Genomic DNA, 15,280 nt, shown 5'->3' on the forward strand with positions numbered 1-15,280 from the left:
AATAACTCACAGGACATTCTGGCTACAGACTTCAGGTATGTCTGTCATAAATCTGGTTGAGAAGGTAGGGGGTCTAACTGGTCCCCATGGAGAAACTGAAATGTCAGGAAGCAACATTGTCGGTTCAGGTGCCAGTGTATGGAGAAGTCTGGCTGTGCCATGGGGTGGGATGTTGGGGTGTCACAGAGGCATAAAGAAAACAACTTGAAAGGAACCAGCAAGACAACAAGGGAAAGTTTACTTCTGCAGAAAGTTTACTTCTGCTATCAACCCCAATTCCGGCAAGCAAGCACAGAAAGCAGGCAGGCTACTCCCTTTTAAAACCTAACTCAGAAGGTTCCGCTTCTTTGCCTGGATTTGCTGAACTCAGGTTCACAATCTACAAAAAAAACCTCTGTGGCTTAGTTAACTAGAACAGGACACAAGTAAAATTCAATGTGCTTATAATTAAAATGTAGCAGAAAAGGTGCTCAACAGGTGCTAAGCCAGCTGGTCTAAGCAGGAACTTTTCAGGAAAACAATTCTCTCAAGATTGACAGAAAGGTAGTGACCTACTTTGAATAGAGGACTTTACATCACCTGCTTTCTTGACTGCAGGTTGCCCAGAACTAGCTTGGTTCTGGCAGCCAGTGTTTCCACCCATGCTGAGTGAGACCCCTAACAGCACCACTCCAGCTGTGGGGCACCGAGGGAGTTTGGGGATACACTGCCTGGCCATAGAGCAAAGAAGCCATAACACAACACATATCTTCAAGGTCTCCGAAGGTGGCCCACTTCAATTCTTAGTGACTCCACCCTCATGGCAGGGAGAGTACTGCAACACAGAAGCCCAGTTTTGAACTTCTGAACAGGAGGACTGTGACTTAATCACTATCCTGAATCTGTTCCCTGGCTTTATCTACCCACCTTTGAGGAAGCCAGAACACTCATACACAGTTCTAAAGAACATGGTCACAGAGCGCCCGAGACCTTGCAAAGAATTGTGCATATATAGATATATGTATATAGATACATAGATACATTCACACACACAAGGACAATAAAAATATGCTGGGGAGGGGGAGGGTTAAGAAATGTAGTGATGGAAGCCAGGCATGGTAAACTTAGCTATAAAAGGACCTGAGACTCTTATTCCAATTGACCTCTAGTAAATGGGAAGTGGGGCTTGGCTCAAGGGCAGGGCAGTAGCCTTGAGCTGTAGAGCTCAGGGACAGCACCCAGGCTGAGCTCAAGCCCCAAGATGCCCCCCCCCCACAAAGAAATGTAGTGATGGTACTCGCTGGACACTATTGAAAGGAACTATCCAACTTGTGGGAGGAGATGAGAGAGAAAAATTGGGAGAGAGGGAAGGGGTGACATTGTCCAAAAAAAAAATGTACTCACTTATGTAACTAACCCCTCTGCATATTACCTTTACAGTAATAATTTTTAAAAAGCTGCAAAAGAAAACAGACCATTCAATTTCTCTAGAATGTATGGAAAAGACAAGCTTTGTAATATTCCTTAACGTATGCAAATCTAAAATAATTTACCTTTATCCTTGTTATTGACCTAAATCCAAGTTCAAAACAAAAATTACGCAAAATAAATCACACTTTGTGTTATGTTAGTTTCTCTTTGCTGCTATTTTGGTGTTATTGTCTTTAATTTTATGTATAGACTAGTCCTGGGGCTTAGACTTCAAGCCTTCTGCTCTCTTTCCCTTAGTTAATTTGCTCATGCCTGCACTCGATTACTGGAGCCATGCCTCCACTTTTGGCTTTTTGCTGGTTAAATGGAGGTAAGAATCTTATGGAGTTGTCAGCCAGGGCTGGTATCTGAGATTCTCAGATCTTAGCCTCATGAATATCTAGGATTAAAGGTTTGAACCACCAGCTCCTTGCTTGTTCTAATTTTATTTTTTTTGGTTGGAGATCAAAAATCTCTCAAACAGGGCTGGGAGTGTAGCTTAGTGGTAGAGCACTCGCCTAGCATGCACAAAGTCCTGGGTTCTATTCCTCCATACTACATACACAGAAAAAGCCAGAAGTGGTATTGTGGCTCAAGTGGCAGAATGCTAGCCTTGAGCAAAAATTGTCCAAGGACAATGCCCAGGCCCTGAGTTCAAGCCCCAGAACTAGCAAAAAAAAAAAAAAAAAAAAGAAAGAAAAGAAAAAGAAAATGAAAAAAAGGCAGAAGTGGTGCTATGGCTCAAGTGGTAGAGCTCTAGCCTTGGGAAAGCTCAAGGACAGTGTTCAGGCCCTGGGTTCAAGGCCCAGGACTGCCCCCTCCAAAAAAAACATCTCTCAAACTTGCTATCTGATGCTTACTTTGGTTCATTGTTGGTATTCAACCACCTGTATCACACCGACAAATCCATTTAATATTTTGTTTTGGTCAGTAGTGAAGCTTGGACTCTGGGCCTGGGCACTGTCCCTGAGCTCTTCAGCTCAAGGCTACCTCTCTACCCCTTGAGCACAGTGCCACTTCCAGTGTTTTCTAGTATTTAATTGGAGGTAAGAGTCTCATGGACTTTAGTGCCCAGGCTGGCTTTGAACCTAGATCCTCAGATCTCAGCCTCCTGAGTAGCTAGGATTACAGGTGTGAGCTACCGTGCTTGGCTTAAATTTTTATTCATGAAATACATAGGTTCCTCCTCTTGTATAACTAATATAGACAAGTTATGTTTTCATTTCTAATTTTTAGTATAGATCATTTACCACATCCCATTCACTCTTTAATCCAACTTTCCTTTTTACCGAGCTCATCTGTACCACAACAGATAGCTGCCCTATTTTCTTTTTTGGGGTGTGGGAGGTGGTAGGTCATGGGGCTTGAATTCAGGGCTTGGGTGCTGTCCCTGAGCTCTTTTGCTTAAGGCCAGCGCTCTATCACTTTGAACCACAACTCCACTTCTGATTGTCTGCACAGGATGACTTTGAACCATGATTCTCAGATCTCAGCCTTCCGAGTAGCTAGGATTATAGGCATGAGCCATCAACACCTGCCTAAGCTACCTACCATTTATTATTCAATTTTAAACCATAGTTTCATACTTTTTTCCTAGGCCAAACTCCCGGCCCCTATATATTTCTTTTCAAAATGTTTATGGTCATTAGAAAGGTGATATGCAGAGAGGTTACAGTTACATAAATCAGGTAAAAAGTACATTTCTTATTTTGCTTTTGCATGTGTGTGTGGGGGGGATTATGGGGCTTGAACTCAGGGCCTGGGTGCTGTCCATGAACTCTTTCGCTCAAGGTTATCATTCTACAACTTTAGGGCCACAGCCCCACTTTGTGAGTAGTTAATTGGAGGTTAAGAGTCTCATAGGGATTTTCTGCCCAGGCTGACTTCAAACCCCAGTCCTCAGATCTCAGCCTTATAAGTACAGGTGTGAGCCACCAGTGGCCCGCAAAGAATACATTTCTTTTGCTCCCATTGCTTTCCACCAGTTTTCCTCTCCTGTTCCTGCCCATAAGTCGCACAGTTCATTTCCTCATAGTATATATGCATGGTTGCATTTGTTCCCCCTTCCTCCTTTTCTGCACCACTCCCCTAAAAGAGCAGAAAAAGCAAAAAAAATAAAAATAAAAAAGAACACAGAAACACCACTACCCACAAAACTTACGTTTCTGTTTCCTGGAATTCGTTTCCATAAATAGTATTTTAAATATTCAGAGGGGTTATGCCATTAGTTTTCTCTCCAACTAGTTTTCTCTCCTTTAGTCTGACTGTATGGGTGTGAATGCCAAGAATCATGAATAGATGATCAGGTCCAGTTATATTTTAGATCCAGCTTCCACATGTGAGAGAGTACAGGCTCCATTTGTTTATTGAACTTGCTTACCTCACTTAACATGATGTGTTCCAGGCTCATCCATTTCCCTGTAAATGTCATCATCTTATTCTTCCTAATGGCTGAGGAAAATTCCATTGTATATATGCACCACATTTTTTGAATCCACTCATCTACCCTAGGGAATCTGAGCTGTTTCCATAACTTGAGTATTTTGCATAGTGCAGCAATGAACATGGATGTGCAAATGTCTTTAGAGCCATGTTAGAGCATCACTCGAGCAACAAAAAAAAGCAAAACACACACACACAGAAAAAAACAAAAACAAACAAACAAACAAACAAAAAACAAGGGAGAGCATGTGGCCCTGAGTTCGAGCCCCTGTACTGGCACAAAAAAAGTCATTTTTTTTCTTTCATGTTAAGGTTAAGATTGACTGCCAGCTAAATTCTATCAGCAAAATAGATCTAATCTTCTAATCTCAGATCCTTCTTCTGGATCTAGTTTGAACAGGAATAGCCTAGCTAGTGGAACAGAGAGTCATCTGCTGCTTTTGAAATTGCGTTTTGCCCATTTTGTGTTGTGTTTATCCTCCCAATACCTTAGGGATAAGGTAAAATACAGAGAAGTCTCTCTAATACTGGTGGTGTGTGTGTGTGTGCGTGTGTGTGTGTGCGTGTGTGTGTGTGTAGTTTCTTTGGAAATGGTAGCAGAGAAGAGTAATGATCCTTAGGATATTGCTGTTAGTCACTTGTGGGGAACTTTACTCTTAGTTTTCCCATGTGAGGCCAGAGACTTCCACACAATAGGTTGTGCTTGGCAGTTCTCCTAGGAATAAGGTACATTAAATTATGCAATAGTTCCGGATAGGAATCTGCTTTGTGCTCCTAATTCAATATTGTTTCAGGTTTGGCCCAAGGATTACGTTCCACCCTGGCAAACCTTCCTGAAATTCTTCAGCCCATTCTCCAGCCCAGAGTCATAATCCAAATGGGAAAGCTTACTCCCTCACCCCACCGGTCAGGTGTCAGGCACCTGAGCTCCTCCATTTCCGGCCTTTGCCACCATTTCAGGCCTTTACCATCAACTCCCAAACTCCTTGCAACTTTCTGTCTACCTGGGACCCTGCCTCTACCTGGGACTCTATTTAACTCTTTCCACCTCTGTCCCATTATGCCTCATGTCTCCTGACTCTCCTCAGGTCATCATGGTGTCCTTCTTCCACTTTCCCTTAAAGCCCATTGGATCTGTTCTGTTAGTTTTCTGCTCTTTCTTTATTCTAATCCCTTCATAACTCAGTTTCATAACAGATAGTGCTGAAAACTGGGACAAAGCTCCCTGAGAGACTCACATCCTTGGTAGGAGATTCTGTCCACCTTCTTCCTCCCTCCTTCCCTTCTTCCTTCCTTCCTTCTCTCTCCCTCCCTCTCTCACTCTCTCCCTGCCTCTCCTCATCTTCCCTCTTCTTCTGTCTTCCCCTGTGGCTCTTTGAGAGCCATGCAGTCCCTCCTGCTTACCTTGGCTCACCAAGAGCCCTCAGCGCATGCTCGCGTGCTGCCCTGTTGCCAGGTTGCTAGGTTTTGATCTAGGCTTACATTGACTTTCCTGGGTAAACTCAGGTGTGAGACCACTAAGAATTTCTCTCTCTTTCCCCTCTCTGACCCTACTCTTCTCCAGACCTCCAGATGGGAGGCTACTCACCATTAACTTGGTTGTTCTGCTCTCCCTTCTGCTAGCTGACTTCTTGCACAAAGTCCAGGCCAAGGCCATTCATGGTTTTGTCTCCTGCACACACCATTGACCAGCTCACCCTCACCCTCACGGGAGGGGGAAGAGTTCCTGGGCCTCCCAGGTGGACGCCCTGAGAGGACCCTGCCCCAGGCTGCAGGTCTATCTGACAGTGCCCTTAACTCAGAGACCGTCCGGCCTCCAGGAGGCCCTCCTTTGGAAGTAAAGTGGAGATATCTTTTTAAATGACTAAAGGATCCTGGCTTTTGCCAGGAATACTCTGATGCGGGGGAGGGGAGGACTTAAAACAGAATTTCAGTCTCTGCTCTTTCCCTTTCCAAACGGACTCCCAAATTTTAAACCGGGCAGACTCTCCCGTTGACTTTCTCACCACAAATCTAAAAGCCTTGAGGTTAACACCATATATCAAACATAAGAGACTCAGTCATCTCTCAGCCTTTATTTGGCCTCGGTATCAATTGGGCAATAATCATTGATGGTCTGAATTCAGGACGTTTGACCCCAACATTCTCTGGAATCTAAACAACTTCTTACAATGAAATGACAACTGGAAAGAGGTTCCCTTTTTGTTTCCTCCTTTGATTGGCACTATGTTCTTCCTCATTCTTCCTCCTTGCTGTCCAGAGTCTCTTAGCTTAAACTGTTTGTCTTCGCCTGCCCACCCTGCCCCCGTGCCTGCCAGGCTTGTGTGGCTTAAACTAGGTGGGGCTTGGCATTAGCCTTCAATTTAGCTGGCTTCTCTGGAAAGATAATGAAATTTGTCTTGTAAATGCAATCATAGCAATGAGCTAATAGCACTGCTTGAATTCCAAATGCTAAAGTAGATCCCACAAACTTCCCAGCAAGAGCTATTTAATGTGGCTTTCAACATCTTTAGCACTCAGGATGAAGAGGTGAGAAAGGAAAATAAAAAGATTTCGTAAAGTTAGATATCAACTCTTGGCTACTGCCATACAGCCCCAAAATGGGCCGCCCTATGCCAGACCACCAGCAAAAATGGGCCCCTGGCTCCTCCACTAACCTATCACTCACCAGCAAACACACTGAGGCCTCTCTCTCTCTCTCTCTCTCTCTCTCTCTCTCTCTCTCTCTCTCTCTCTCTCTCTCTCTCTCTCTCTCTCCCTCTCCCTGACCCCTTCCCCAAATGGCCTGAGCCTCTCCTCCTCTTCTCCCACCCAAATATTGCATTATGGGAACAGTTGGACGGATAGCATACCCCAGGCAAACGTATTCTGCTTTTCCTAGGGACTCAGACAATAATCCATTCCTTTTCTTTCTGAAGTTTACTCACTTCAGGATCTGCATTCTTAATTTCTCCTTTTAGGCTAAAACTCCCCTAGGCGGCTGCAAAAGCCCTCTGGAGGAACCCTTCCCTCCTCCCTTCTCTCTACAGGACGCCCCCCCCCCCCCCACACACATACAGATGCCCACCCAGGGAGTGTTCAAATGTTAATTCATGTGCTAATGTGCCTCCATAACAAAATTATTCTAAGGAAATTCTGTTCTTAGAAACCTATTTGTTTGGGGCCGGGAGTTTGGCCTAGTGGTAGAGTGCTTGCTTAGCATGCGAGAAGACCCAGGTTCCATTCCTTGGTACCACATACATAGAAAAAAGCTGGAAGTGATAGAGCTCTAGCCTCGAGAAAAGTCCAAGGACAGTGCTCATTGTTTAAGCGTGGACATTCTGTTAAATTCTGTTTGTTGTTGGCAAAAGTTATGTGTTTTACAATTTATCTTGTATTTTGTTTGCTGAAGGATTTGCCTCTTCCGTGTAGGCCCAATCTTTTTATGTATCTAAAGATGGAATATGAAGGATTGAGTCCTGCCTTATTCCCCTGGGTCAAGCAAGATACCAGGTGCACACAAACAAGCTTGACCACATACCTGCCCATAGGCAGTCTATTTCCAATCTGGGCCAAAACCACTCTCGGTCCCCAGGTGATAATAGCCCCTCAAAACAGGTGGAACATTCCACTGTTGGCCTGACCAAGAACATTGCCCTAGGCCCCCAAGAGACCAGAACCCGTATTTTACTTTTCCTTGTTAAGCCCTAGATAAGCCTACCCCCAAATCTAGTCCCTAGCACAACCTCCAGTCTCGAGGGAAGGTCTGTCCCCCTAGCTGTTTCTCAATAAACAATCCTCACCTGATGACAATCGAATCCAGTCTATTCCTTTTCCATTCTCTTCCGTTTTCCTTACATGTGTTATTACCTCTTTTTCTAGCATTGACCATGTGGTTCTATTCTGTAATGGACAAAAATGTCATTTGCCACCAGATTTTCATTTTTAAAATTTAAGCCTGCCTTAAACTTGTGTGCAGAAGTGTATGTATGTATGTGTGAACATATTCAAAATCACCTAATTTTAATACATAAAAGTTGTCATTGTAGGGGCCGGGAGTTTGGCCTAGTGGTAGAGTGCTTGCCTAACATGCATAAAGACCCGGGTTTGATTCCTCGGTACCCCACATAAATAGCAAAAAAAGCTGGAAGTGGCGCTGAGGCTCAAGTGGTAGAGCTCTAGCCTTGAGAAAGTCCAAGGACAGTGCTCAGGCCCTGAGCCCAAGCCCAGGAGTGGCAAAAAAAAAAAAAAAAAAGTTGTCATTGTAGTATGAGAAAAAAAGTAGTCTTTTCTATCAAACTAGTAACTAGTGCCTCTGTCTTGTATATTGATTTTTTTTGTACAGATATTTCCTGAAATTATTTGCATTTTTTTTTTTGGGTGCTAGTTCTGGGGCTTGAATTCAGGGCCTGGCCACTGTCCATGGACACTTTTTTCTCAAGACTAGCTCCCTACCACTTGAGCCACAGCACCTCTTTGGCTTTTTCTAAGTATGTGGTACCGAGGAATTGAACCTACAGCTTTGTGCATGCTAGGTGAGCATGCCACCACTAGGCCACGCTCCTGGCCCCAATTATTTGTTTGTTTGTTTGTTTGACTTCAATTGTAACTATTATCTGTGCTGCTTATGACCAGCAGACTAGTGAGGGAAATAAAATCTTTAATATCCCCCTTAGGAATATTGGTTGTGATTTTTTGTTGTTGTTGGTCATGGGACTTGAACTCTGGGCCTGGGCACTGTCTCTGAGCGTTCAGCTTACCCCTGGAACCACAGTGCCAATTCCAGTTTTCTAGTGGTTAATTGGAGATAAGAGTCAGCTGGACTGTTTAGTGCCCATGCTGCCTTTGAACTGCGATCCTCAGATCTCAGCCTCCTGAGTAGCTAGGCTTACGGGTGTGATCCACCATGCCTGGCTTTAACTTTTTTTTTTTTTTTTTGGCCAGTCCTGGGCTTGAGCTCAGGGCTTGAGCACTGTCCTTGGACTTTTTCAAGGCTAGCACTCTACCACTTGAGCCTCAGCACCACTTCCGGCTTTTTGCTATGTATGTGGGGTACCGAGGAATCCAGCCTGGGTCTTCGTGCATGCTAGGCAAGCACTCTACCACTAGGCCAAACTCCCGGCCCCCCTGGCTTTAACTTTTTTTTTTTCATATATATGGCTTTAACTTTTATTCTTAATTAGTTCAAGGTAAGCCCTGCATAAAAACTATTCTTATTGATCTCTTGGTTGCTTAAATTGGAAATAAGAGGGTCTATTGATATAGACTCTCATTTGACCTGTCAATCACCCCCTCCAACATGGCATTCTGTTAAATGGGACACGTTATCCCAGCTAGGAGTAAAAATGCCAACTGGGACATTATCCCAGCAAGGAGAAGACACCTGCTAGAACCACCAGACTTATCCTGGCAATGAGGGACCACCCAGAGACAACTGGGAAAACTGCTCAGATAAAGAAGGGATGGTAGCTGACTCTGAATTGAGTCACTTGTGCTTGTCCCCCTCCAAAGTTACTAAAGCTGGGATGTCAAAAGAAAATATCTCATAAGCATGCCTATCTAATGCCCATACCTATCTACCTGCTAATTGGACAGGCTCTTACTTCCTTGCTTTTCTGCTATTTCTATTTCTATTGAGTCTTCGAGTCAGAATAGTTTGCCTTGGCACCTTCCTGGATCTTGCATCCATACAGGCTCCAAGTCTGGCTTGCTTTTCTTTTTTTCTTTTTCTTTTTCCTTTTCTTTCTTTTCTTTTCTTTTTTTTTTTTTTGCCAGTCCTGGGCTTGAGCTCAGGGCCTGAGCACTGTCCTTGGGCTTTCTCAAGGCTAGAGCTCTACCACTTGAGCCTCAGCACCACTTCCAGCTTTTTCTATGTATGTGGTACCGAGGAATTGAACCTGGGTCTTTGTGCATGCTAGGTAATCACTCTACCACTAGGCCAAACTCCTGGTCCCTTGATTTAGTTTTGAATTTTAGCCATCCCTAGAGTGGGCTGCACTGGTAACATGATAGACCTGAGAACAATAGTCCCCTGAAAATAGGAAATAGCACAACATCAAAAAAAGGGGAGGCAGCAGCTGCAGTGACATGAAGGCAACTGAAGATTTCTGGAGAGTGGCTGGAATAAAAAAACAGTAAAAAACCAAGGTGATAAAGATAACAAAAGAAAGTGGAAGTATGGACAAGGCTTTGAAGAGTTGCTGCTGCTGGGCAGTGGGCCCTGGATAGTGGGATTGTTTCAGGGAGCTAAAAAGCCCCAAGAACTGAGGATCCTGACACCCAAAGCTGTGACACTAGCTGGCAATGACCGCCGTTTCACTGAGTAATATTAAGAGCCAGGATTACATTACCTGCTAAGTGCCAAGCTACTGACAATCTGAGCCCAGAGAAGTAAGCCACAAACTCAAGAACCTAGAATCAGAGCCAGGTGCCAATGGCTCACGCCTATAATCCTAGCTACTCAGGAGGCTGAGATCTGAGGATCACAGTTTAAAGCCAGCCCAGACCTGAAATTACCTTTCTCCAATTAACCATGAGAAAACCACAAGTGGTGCTGTGGTAGGACACGAGCCTTGAGCTGAAGATCTTAGGGACAGTACCCAGGCCCAGAGTTTAAGCACCACGACTGATTGAAAACAAACAAAAACCCTAGAATCATATATATTGTCCTCTAGTGTCTAGAACCATGTGTGAGTTCGTAGGAATTGGAGGTATAAGCCTGTATACCTGTTAGTAGAGCCATAAACCTTTAGCAATCAAGGGCTTGTGTCTACCAACACTAGAAGAACTAATACATGCTCTGAGTAGAGCAAAATGGCCCCAGCCAGCTGATGAGTAATACAGGCTAGGGTTGAGCAAGATAAAAGAATGGGCTCCTCTGGGCCTCCATGTAAATGATGGAAACACTAGCTGTTCATAGAAAGGAAGCAATTTCAAAAGCAGAGGAGAGGGGCCAGGAGCGTGGCCTAGTGGTAGAGTGCTTGCCTAGCATGCATGAAGCCCTGGGCTCAATTCCTCGTTACCACATACAGAGGAAAAAGCTGGAAGTGGTGCTGTGGCTTAAGTGGCAGAGCATTGCCCTTGTGCAAAAAGTGTCCAAGGAGAGTGCTCAGGCCCTGAGTTCAAGCCCCAGAACTGGCAATAACAACAAAAAACAGAGGAGAAAGAAAGGAACAGACCTTTTGAAATTTTGTTCCTGGTCCTGCTCTCTACCCCACATGGTAAAAATGAGAAAGTCACAAGAGGGCCAAAAAAGAAGAAAGGGAGAAGACACACCTACTACACTAAGGAGGGTGGCACGGGGCCGGCCCTACACTCAGTCCCATCCTAGCTCCACTGACAATGTATCCTCACTGCTATTTACTGTCCAAAGTTGAGGAAATGAAACAATATCCTACTGGGCTTTTCCACGAAGACTGGCATGACTCTCTTATATACCCAGTTCCTTCTTGGTCCCTCCCAACTCACACTAGAGGATTTAGTTCTTAAAAATCGGAGTGACTTCCACCTCTGCTCATTAGTGCACAAGAAAGCCCGATCACAGCCTTGAAACTATCCAGAGGTAACTGGGCTGGGGAATGCCTGTGAGACCCAGGGACAGAACATATTAGAGGAAGAGGGAGCGGGAATTTCATGGTTTGGATTGGGAGCAATTGGTAAGAAACAGAAGGAGCTACTGTGGGATGTAATTACCAAGGGAAGACTTGAGACTGTCTCTGTTCACTGGATTCTAGATTGGACTGTGACAGCTATAATCCCCAGTCTCAAACTGTTATCTCTGGCCTCATTTTCAGCATATTTCTGGCTTCTAATTTATTCCCATCCTCAGCTTCAACCTCAGATCCAACATTATTCTTAACACCAGTCCCAATCCCAACCTGAATTTCATCACTATATAACTTCTAGTTCCACCACTAGCCAGAGTTCCAGATCTGGCTCCAAGAGACATGCTAATGACAATCCTGGGATGTGACAGTCAGCCCAACTTTGGACCCAGTGGTAACAATAACTTTATCTCCAATCCTTCCCCCAACGTGAATTCCAAACCCAACCAAACCCTTGCTCAAAGCCCAATCTTGATATCACAAGTCCAATCTCGATATCTCCAAGCCCAATCTTGATATGCAAACCTTGTGATCATACACAGTCCATTCTTTCTGGACATCAGATCTTTCTCAGTTCTAGCCCTGATCTCCATTCTATCCACTCTAGCCTCCTTTTTGGTCAAACCATATATCATCCCAGACCCTGCTCTCTTCATAACAGCTCTGACAGCATCAGACGTTCTGTGGGTCCAACAATGACTCTGGTATATGAAAACATCCAGGACTTGAGGAGTGAGGGCAAAAACCAAAGGACTGACAAAGGTGAGAAGGAGGGGCACGCATGCTCTCTTGAACTGACTTCTTACTAATACACCGAACAAGATTTCTGCATATGTCACATCTGCAACTTTAACCTGAATGGGGCCAGGTCTCCACTCTGAGTGTGTGTGTGTGTGTGTGTGTGTGTGTGTGTGTGTGTGTGTGTGGCAGGCGGGGGGTAGGGGGGAAGGAGCTATTAGCTCCTGGGATCTCAGGTTGTATTGTAAGAAGATGCAAAGTGTTCAGCAAAACAGGACCAGGCAGGACCTCCATTATCTGGTTTCCTGAGCTCTGTGGGGAGATGAGAGATTTTGTGTTGCAATGAGTTCAGTGTGCAAGAGAAATTTGACTATCTGCATAGGGATCCTGCAAATGTATGTAAAGATGCTATGGGCCTGGCGCTCCCCGACTCTCTTTGTGTCCTCATGGTACAAAACTCCCAGCTCTGTTAATGTTACTGTATGTGTCACCAGCCTTCATGTTTGTGTGCACGTGGGTAAAGTGTGTACACGGCTCAGCAAGGCTGTGAGAGCCGTGGGAACAGGACTCGGGTGCTTCGTGAGCGTTCGCTTTCCTCACAATCTTGTAGCTATCCCTCACCTGTCTTCATCCCTAAACAGGTCTCTGGGGCCCCCTCCTTTTCCAGTCAGTTTCATTTGCAGGCACCTCCTTATCCTGACACCCTCTTCTCTTTCAGAGCCTCCTCCCAGGTCAGCCTTGTGGAATCTGTGCTCGGGACCCTACCCATTTCTGTTCTCCCTGGGTCTCAGCCTCCTGCTGCTGCTGGTTGTCTGCATAGTTGGATACCAATGTGGGTACCCAGGGAAGAGGGCAATCAGGGGGTACAGTGGCAAGCCAGGGTAGGGTGATGGTGAGAAGACCAACATGAGCAGTGGCTTTCATGTGGGATCCGTGGTTCCTGTGGTGGGCGCTGGTACGGAAAGAGAAGGACGTGTGATGGGACCACCGCTGGCTCTGGCCTGATCTTTGGCCACCTGGCTGCATTCCTTCACCCCAGGCCTAGGTTTCCTCTCCTCATACACAATACTGGCTGACAGCACTGATGCCACTGGTGTCACTGGGTCACCAGTGAGCCTATGGAATGAGACCCTGCATGTCAAATGGTCTGCTCAGGGCTGGCACAGATGGGCCTTCATCAATCTTAACCCTCACCATCTGACTTCCACTCATCAGATGCCCAGGTACAGAGAGACCTGCAAACCCTCAGGAAGAATTTCAGTAACTTTGCCTCAGACACAGGAGCTGCTGTCCAGGAACTGACCACCCAGGATGAGCTGGGCTGGTCCAGGGCTCTGGGATGGAGTGGGAGTGGATGGCCATTAGACTCAAGTTAATGAGTCCTCATGTCTTCCAGGACCTAGCTTGCAAGACATGATCCAATCTCTGAAAGCTAAAGTAGAGGAACACAGGCAGGAGTTACAAACAGGTAAGAGGCTCTGGATTTCAAGAATTTGAGAGTGAGCCGGACACCAGTGGCTTACATTTGTAACCCTAGCTACTCAGGAGGCTGAGATCTGAGGATCTTGGTTTGAAGCCAGCCCTGGCAGAAAAGTTCCTGTGAGACTCATATCCATTTAACCACTCAAAAACCAGAAGTGGTGTTATGGCTCAAAGTGGTAGAGCACTAGCCTTAAATGGGAGAGCCTCAGGGACAGAGCTCAGGCCCTGAGTTCAAGCCCCATGACCAACTATACCCCTCCCCGCCCCCCAAAAACAGCATTTGAGAGTGGATTCCTGGTGTTGAGTCCTCTCTTACCTACAGTCCTTAGCTTGAATTTGATGGTAGTTTTCCTGGAGATCAGGCTGGAGAAACAAGGCTAGGAACTCAAAGCAGGCCGAATAGCTGGGCCCCTGCGTTTGAGCATGAGATATGTGGGAATGCAGGGAGGACCCTTGTTTGGGCCTATCAGGAACTCATACCTGGTGCACTACCATTCCTGCCTGTGTATCCCAGATCAATCTGCCATTTTCCTGCAAATCCAGCAGCTGGTGAAGGATCTGAAGACCTTGACCCGTGATCTGGGGGACCAGAAGAGCAATGGTGAGGATTGTGGGATACTTGAAATGACTACAAAGGATGCAGTAGTCTCAGCTTCTCCAACCTGTCTCATGGCTGCCTCAGGTTCTGGAATGATCTGTTGCCCTGTTAACTGGACACTGCATAAGGGCAGCTGCTACTGGTTCTCACAATCCAGGAAAAGCTGGCCAGAAGCTTCCCAGTTCTGTCAGCTGAACAAAGCTCACCTAGTGGTGATCAATTCTAAGGAGGAGCAGGTAAGAGCCTAGGGCTGCTTCTGGGAGGCTGGCTTTGTATAAAGGAGGAATCAACTACTCACCCTTTTCTCCCCAGGAATTTCTCCAGGATAACATGAGCCTTAAAAACATTTGGCTAGGCCTCACTGATCAAAATGGACCCTGGAGATGGGCAGATGGGACTGACTACCAGACAGGCTTCAAGTGAGTGTGTATCTGACCACAGCTGCCCCCTCTACTAGAGTATTAGGCGGGGAGGAGAGGGGGACCTTGATGAGAATGTGACTTCCTGAGGCGCATGACCAGTCTCTTTCTACAGGTACTGGAAACCAAAGCAACCAGATAACTGGCATGGGCATGGGATGGGAGGAGGTGAGGACTGCGCCCATCTGGACCTCAGTGGCTTTTGGAATGATGATGTCTGCAAGAAGTCCTATTACTGGATCTGTGAGGCAGAGCTGGACAAGGCCAGCTAGGAGCTCTCCTCCCTTTCGTTTATTTCCTCAGTTCCTGGGGCCATCCAAGTCTCAGTTTGGGAATCTAACTCTGTGATGGGGGAGCTGGGGTGTCTTCACACTCTTGGGGAACTTGAAGGGGAGGGGAAAGAATGGTATGTGAGGAATGTGGGTGATGTTTGGATCGGGGAAGATTGATACCCAGGAGACTTAGTAGAGTGTGTAGTTTATTCCTGTCCACTTCTTCTTAAATAAAAAGAAGAGAAATAGAGTTAAACACTCTGAGTTGTCCAGTCATTAAGAGTGGCAAGCAAGGGT

At 45.7% G+C, this 15,280-nt stretch overlaps 1 protein-coding gene across 1 annotated transcript; it reads left to right on the forward strand.

The window, feature by feature from the left end:
- Positions 1-12,332: 12,332 nt before the first annotated feature.
- LOC150051065 (asialoglycoprotein receptor 1-like) lies at positions 12,333-14,983 on the forward strand. The gene is made up of 8 exons (XM_090351485.1): positions 12,333-12,342; positions 12,931-13,044; positions 13,428-13,556; positions 13,609-13,680; positions 14,209-14,295; positions 14,377-14,528; positions 14,605-14,711; positions 14,827-14,983. The coding sequence occupies exons 1-8, from the start codon at positions 12,333-12,335 to the stop codon at positions 14,981-14,983; spliced, it is 828 nt and encodes a 275-aa protein (XP_090207611.1).
- The last annotated feature ends 297 nt before the right edge of the window (positions 14,984-15,280 follow it).

Source organism: Megascapheus bottae, chromosome 17, assembly GCF_031878675.1.
Source record: "Megascapheus bottae isolate mThoBot1 chromosome 17, mThoBot2.hap1, whole genome shotgun sequence".
Classification (NCBI taxonomy): domain Eukaryota; kingdom Metazoa; phylum Chordata; class Mammalia; order Rodentia; family Geomyidae; genus Megascapheus; species Megascapheus bottae.

What these genes read in the sequence shown, in the direction of transcription:
- LOC150051065 (XM_090351485.1), top strand. An exon ending in CTGCATAGTTGGATACCAAT is followed by an intron (nt 13,045 to 13,427) that starts GTGGGTACCCAG and finishes TCCACTCATCAG; the next exon opens with ATGCCCAGGTACAGAGAGAC. An exon ending in GGGGGACCAGAAGAGCAATG is followed by an intron (nt 14,296 to 14,376) that starts GTGAGGATTGTG and finishes TGGCTGCCTCAG; the next exon opens with GTTCTGGAATGATCTGTTGC.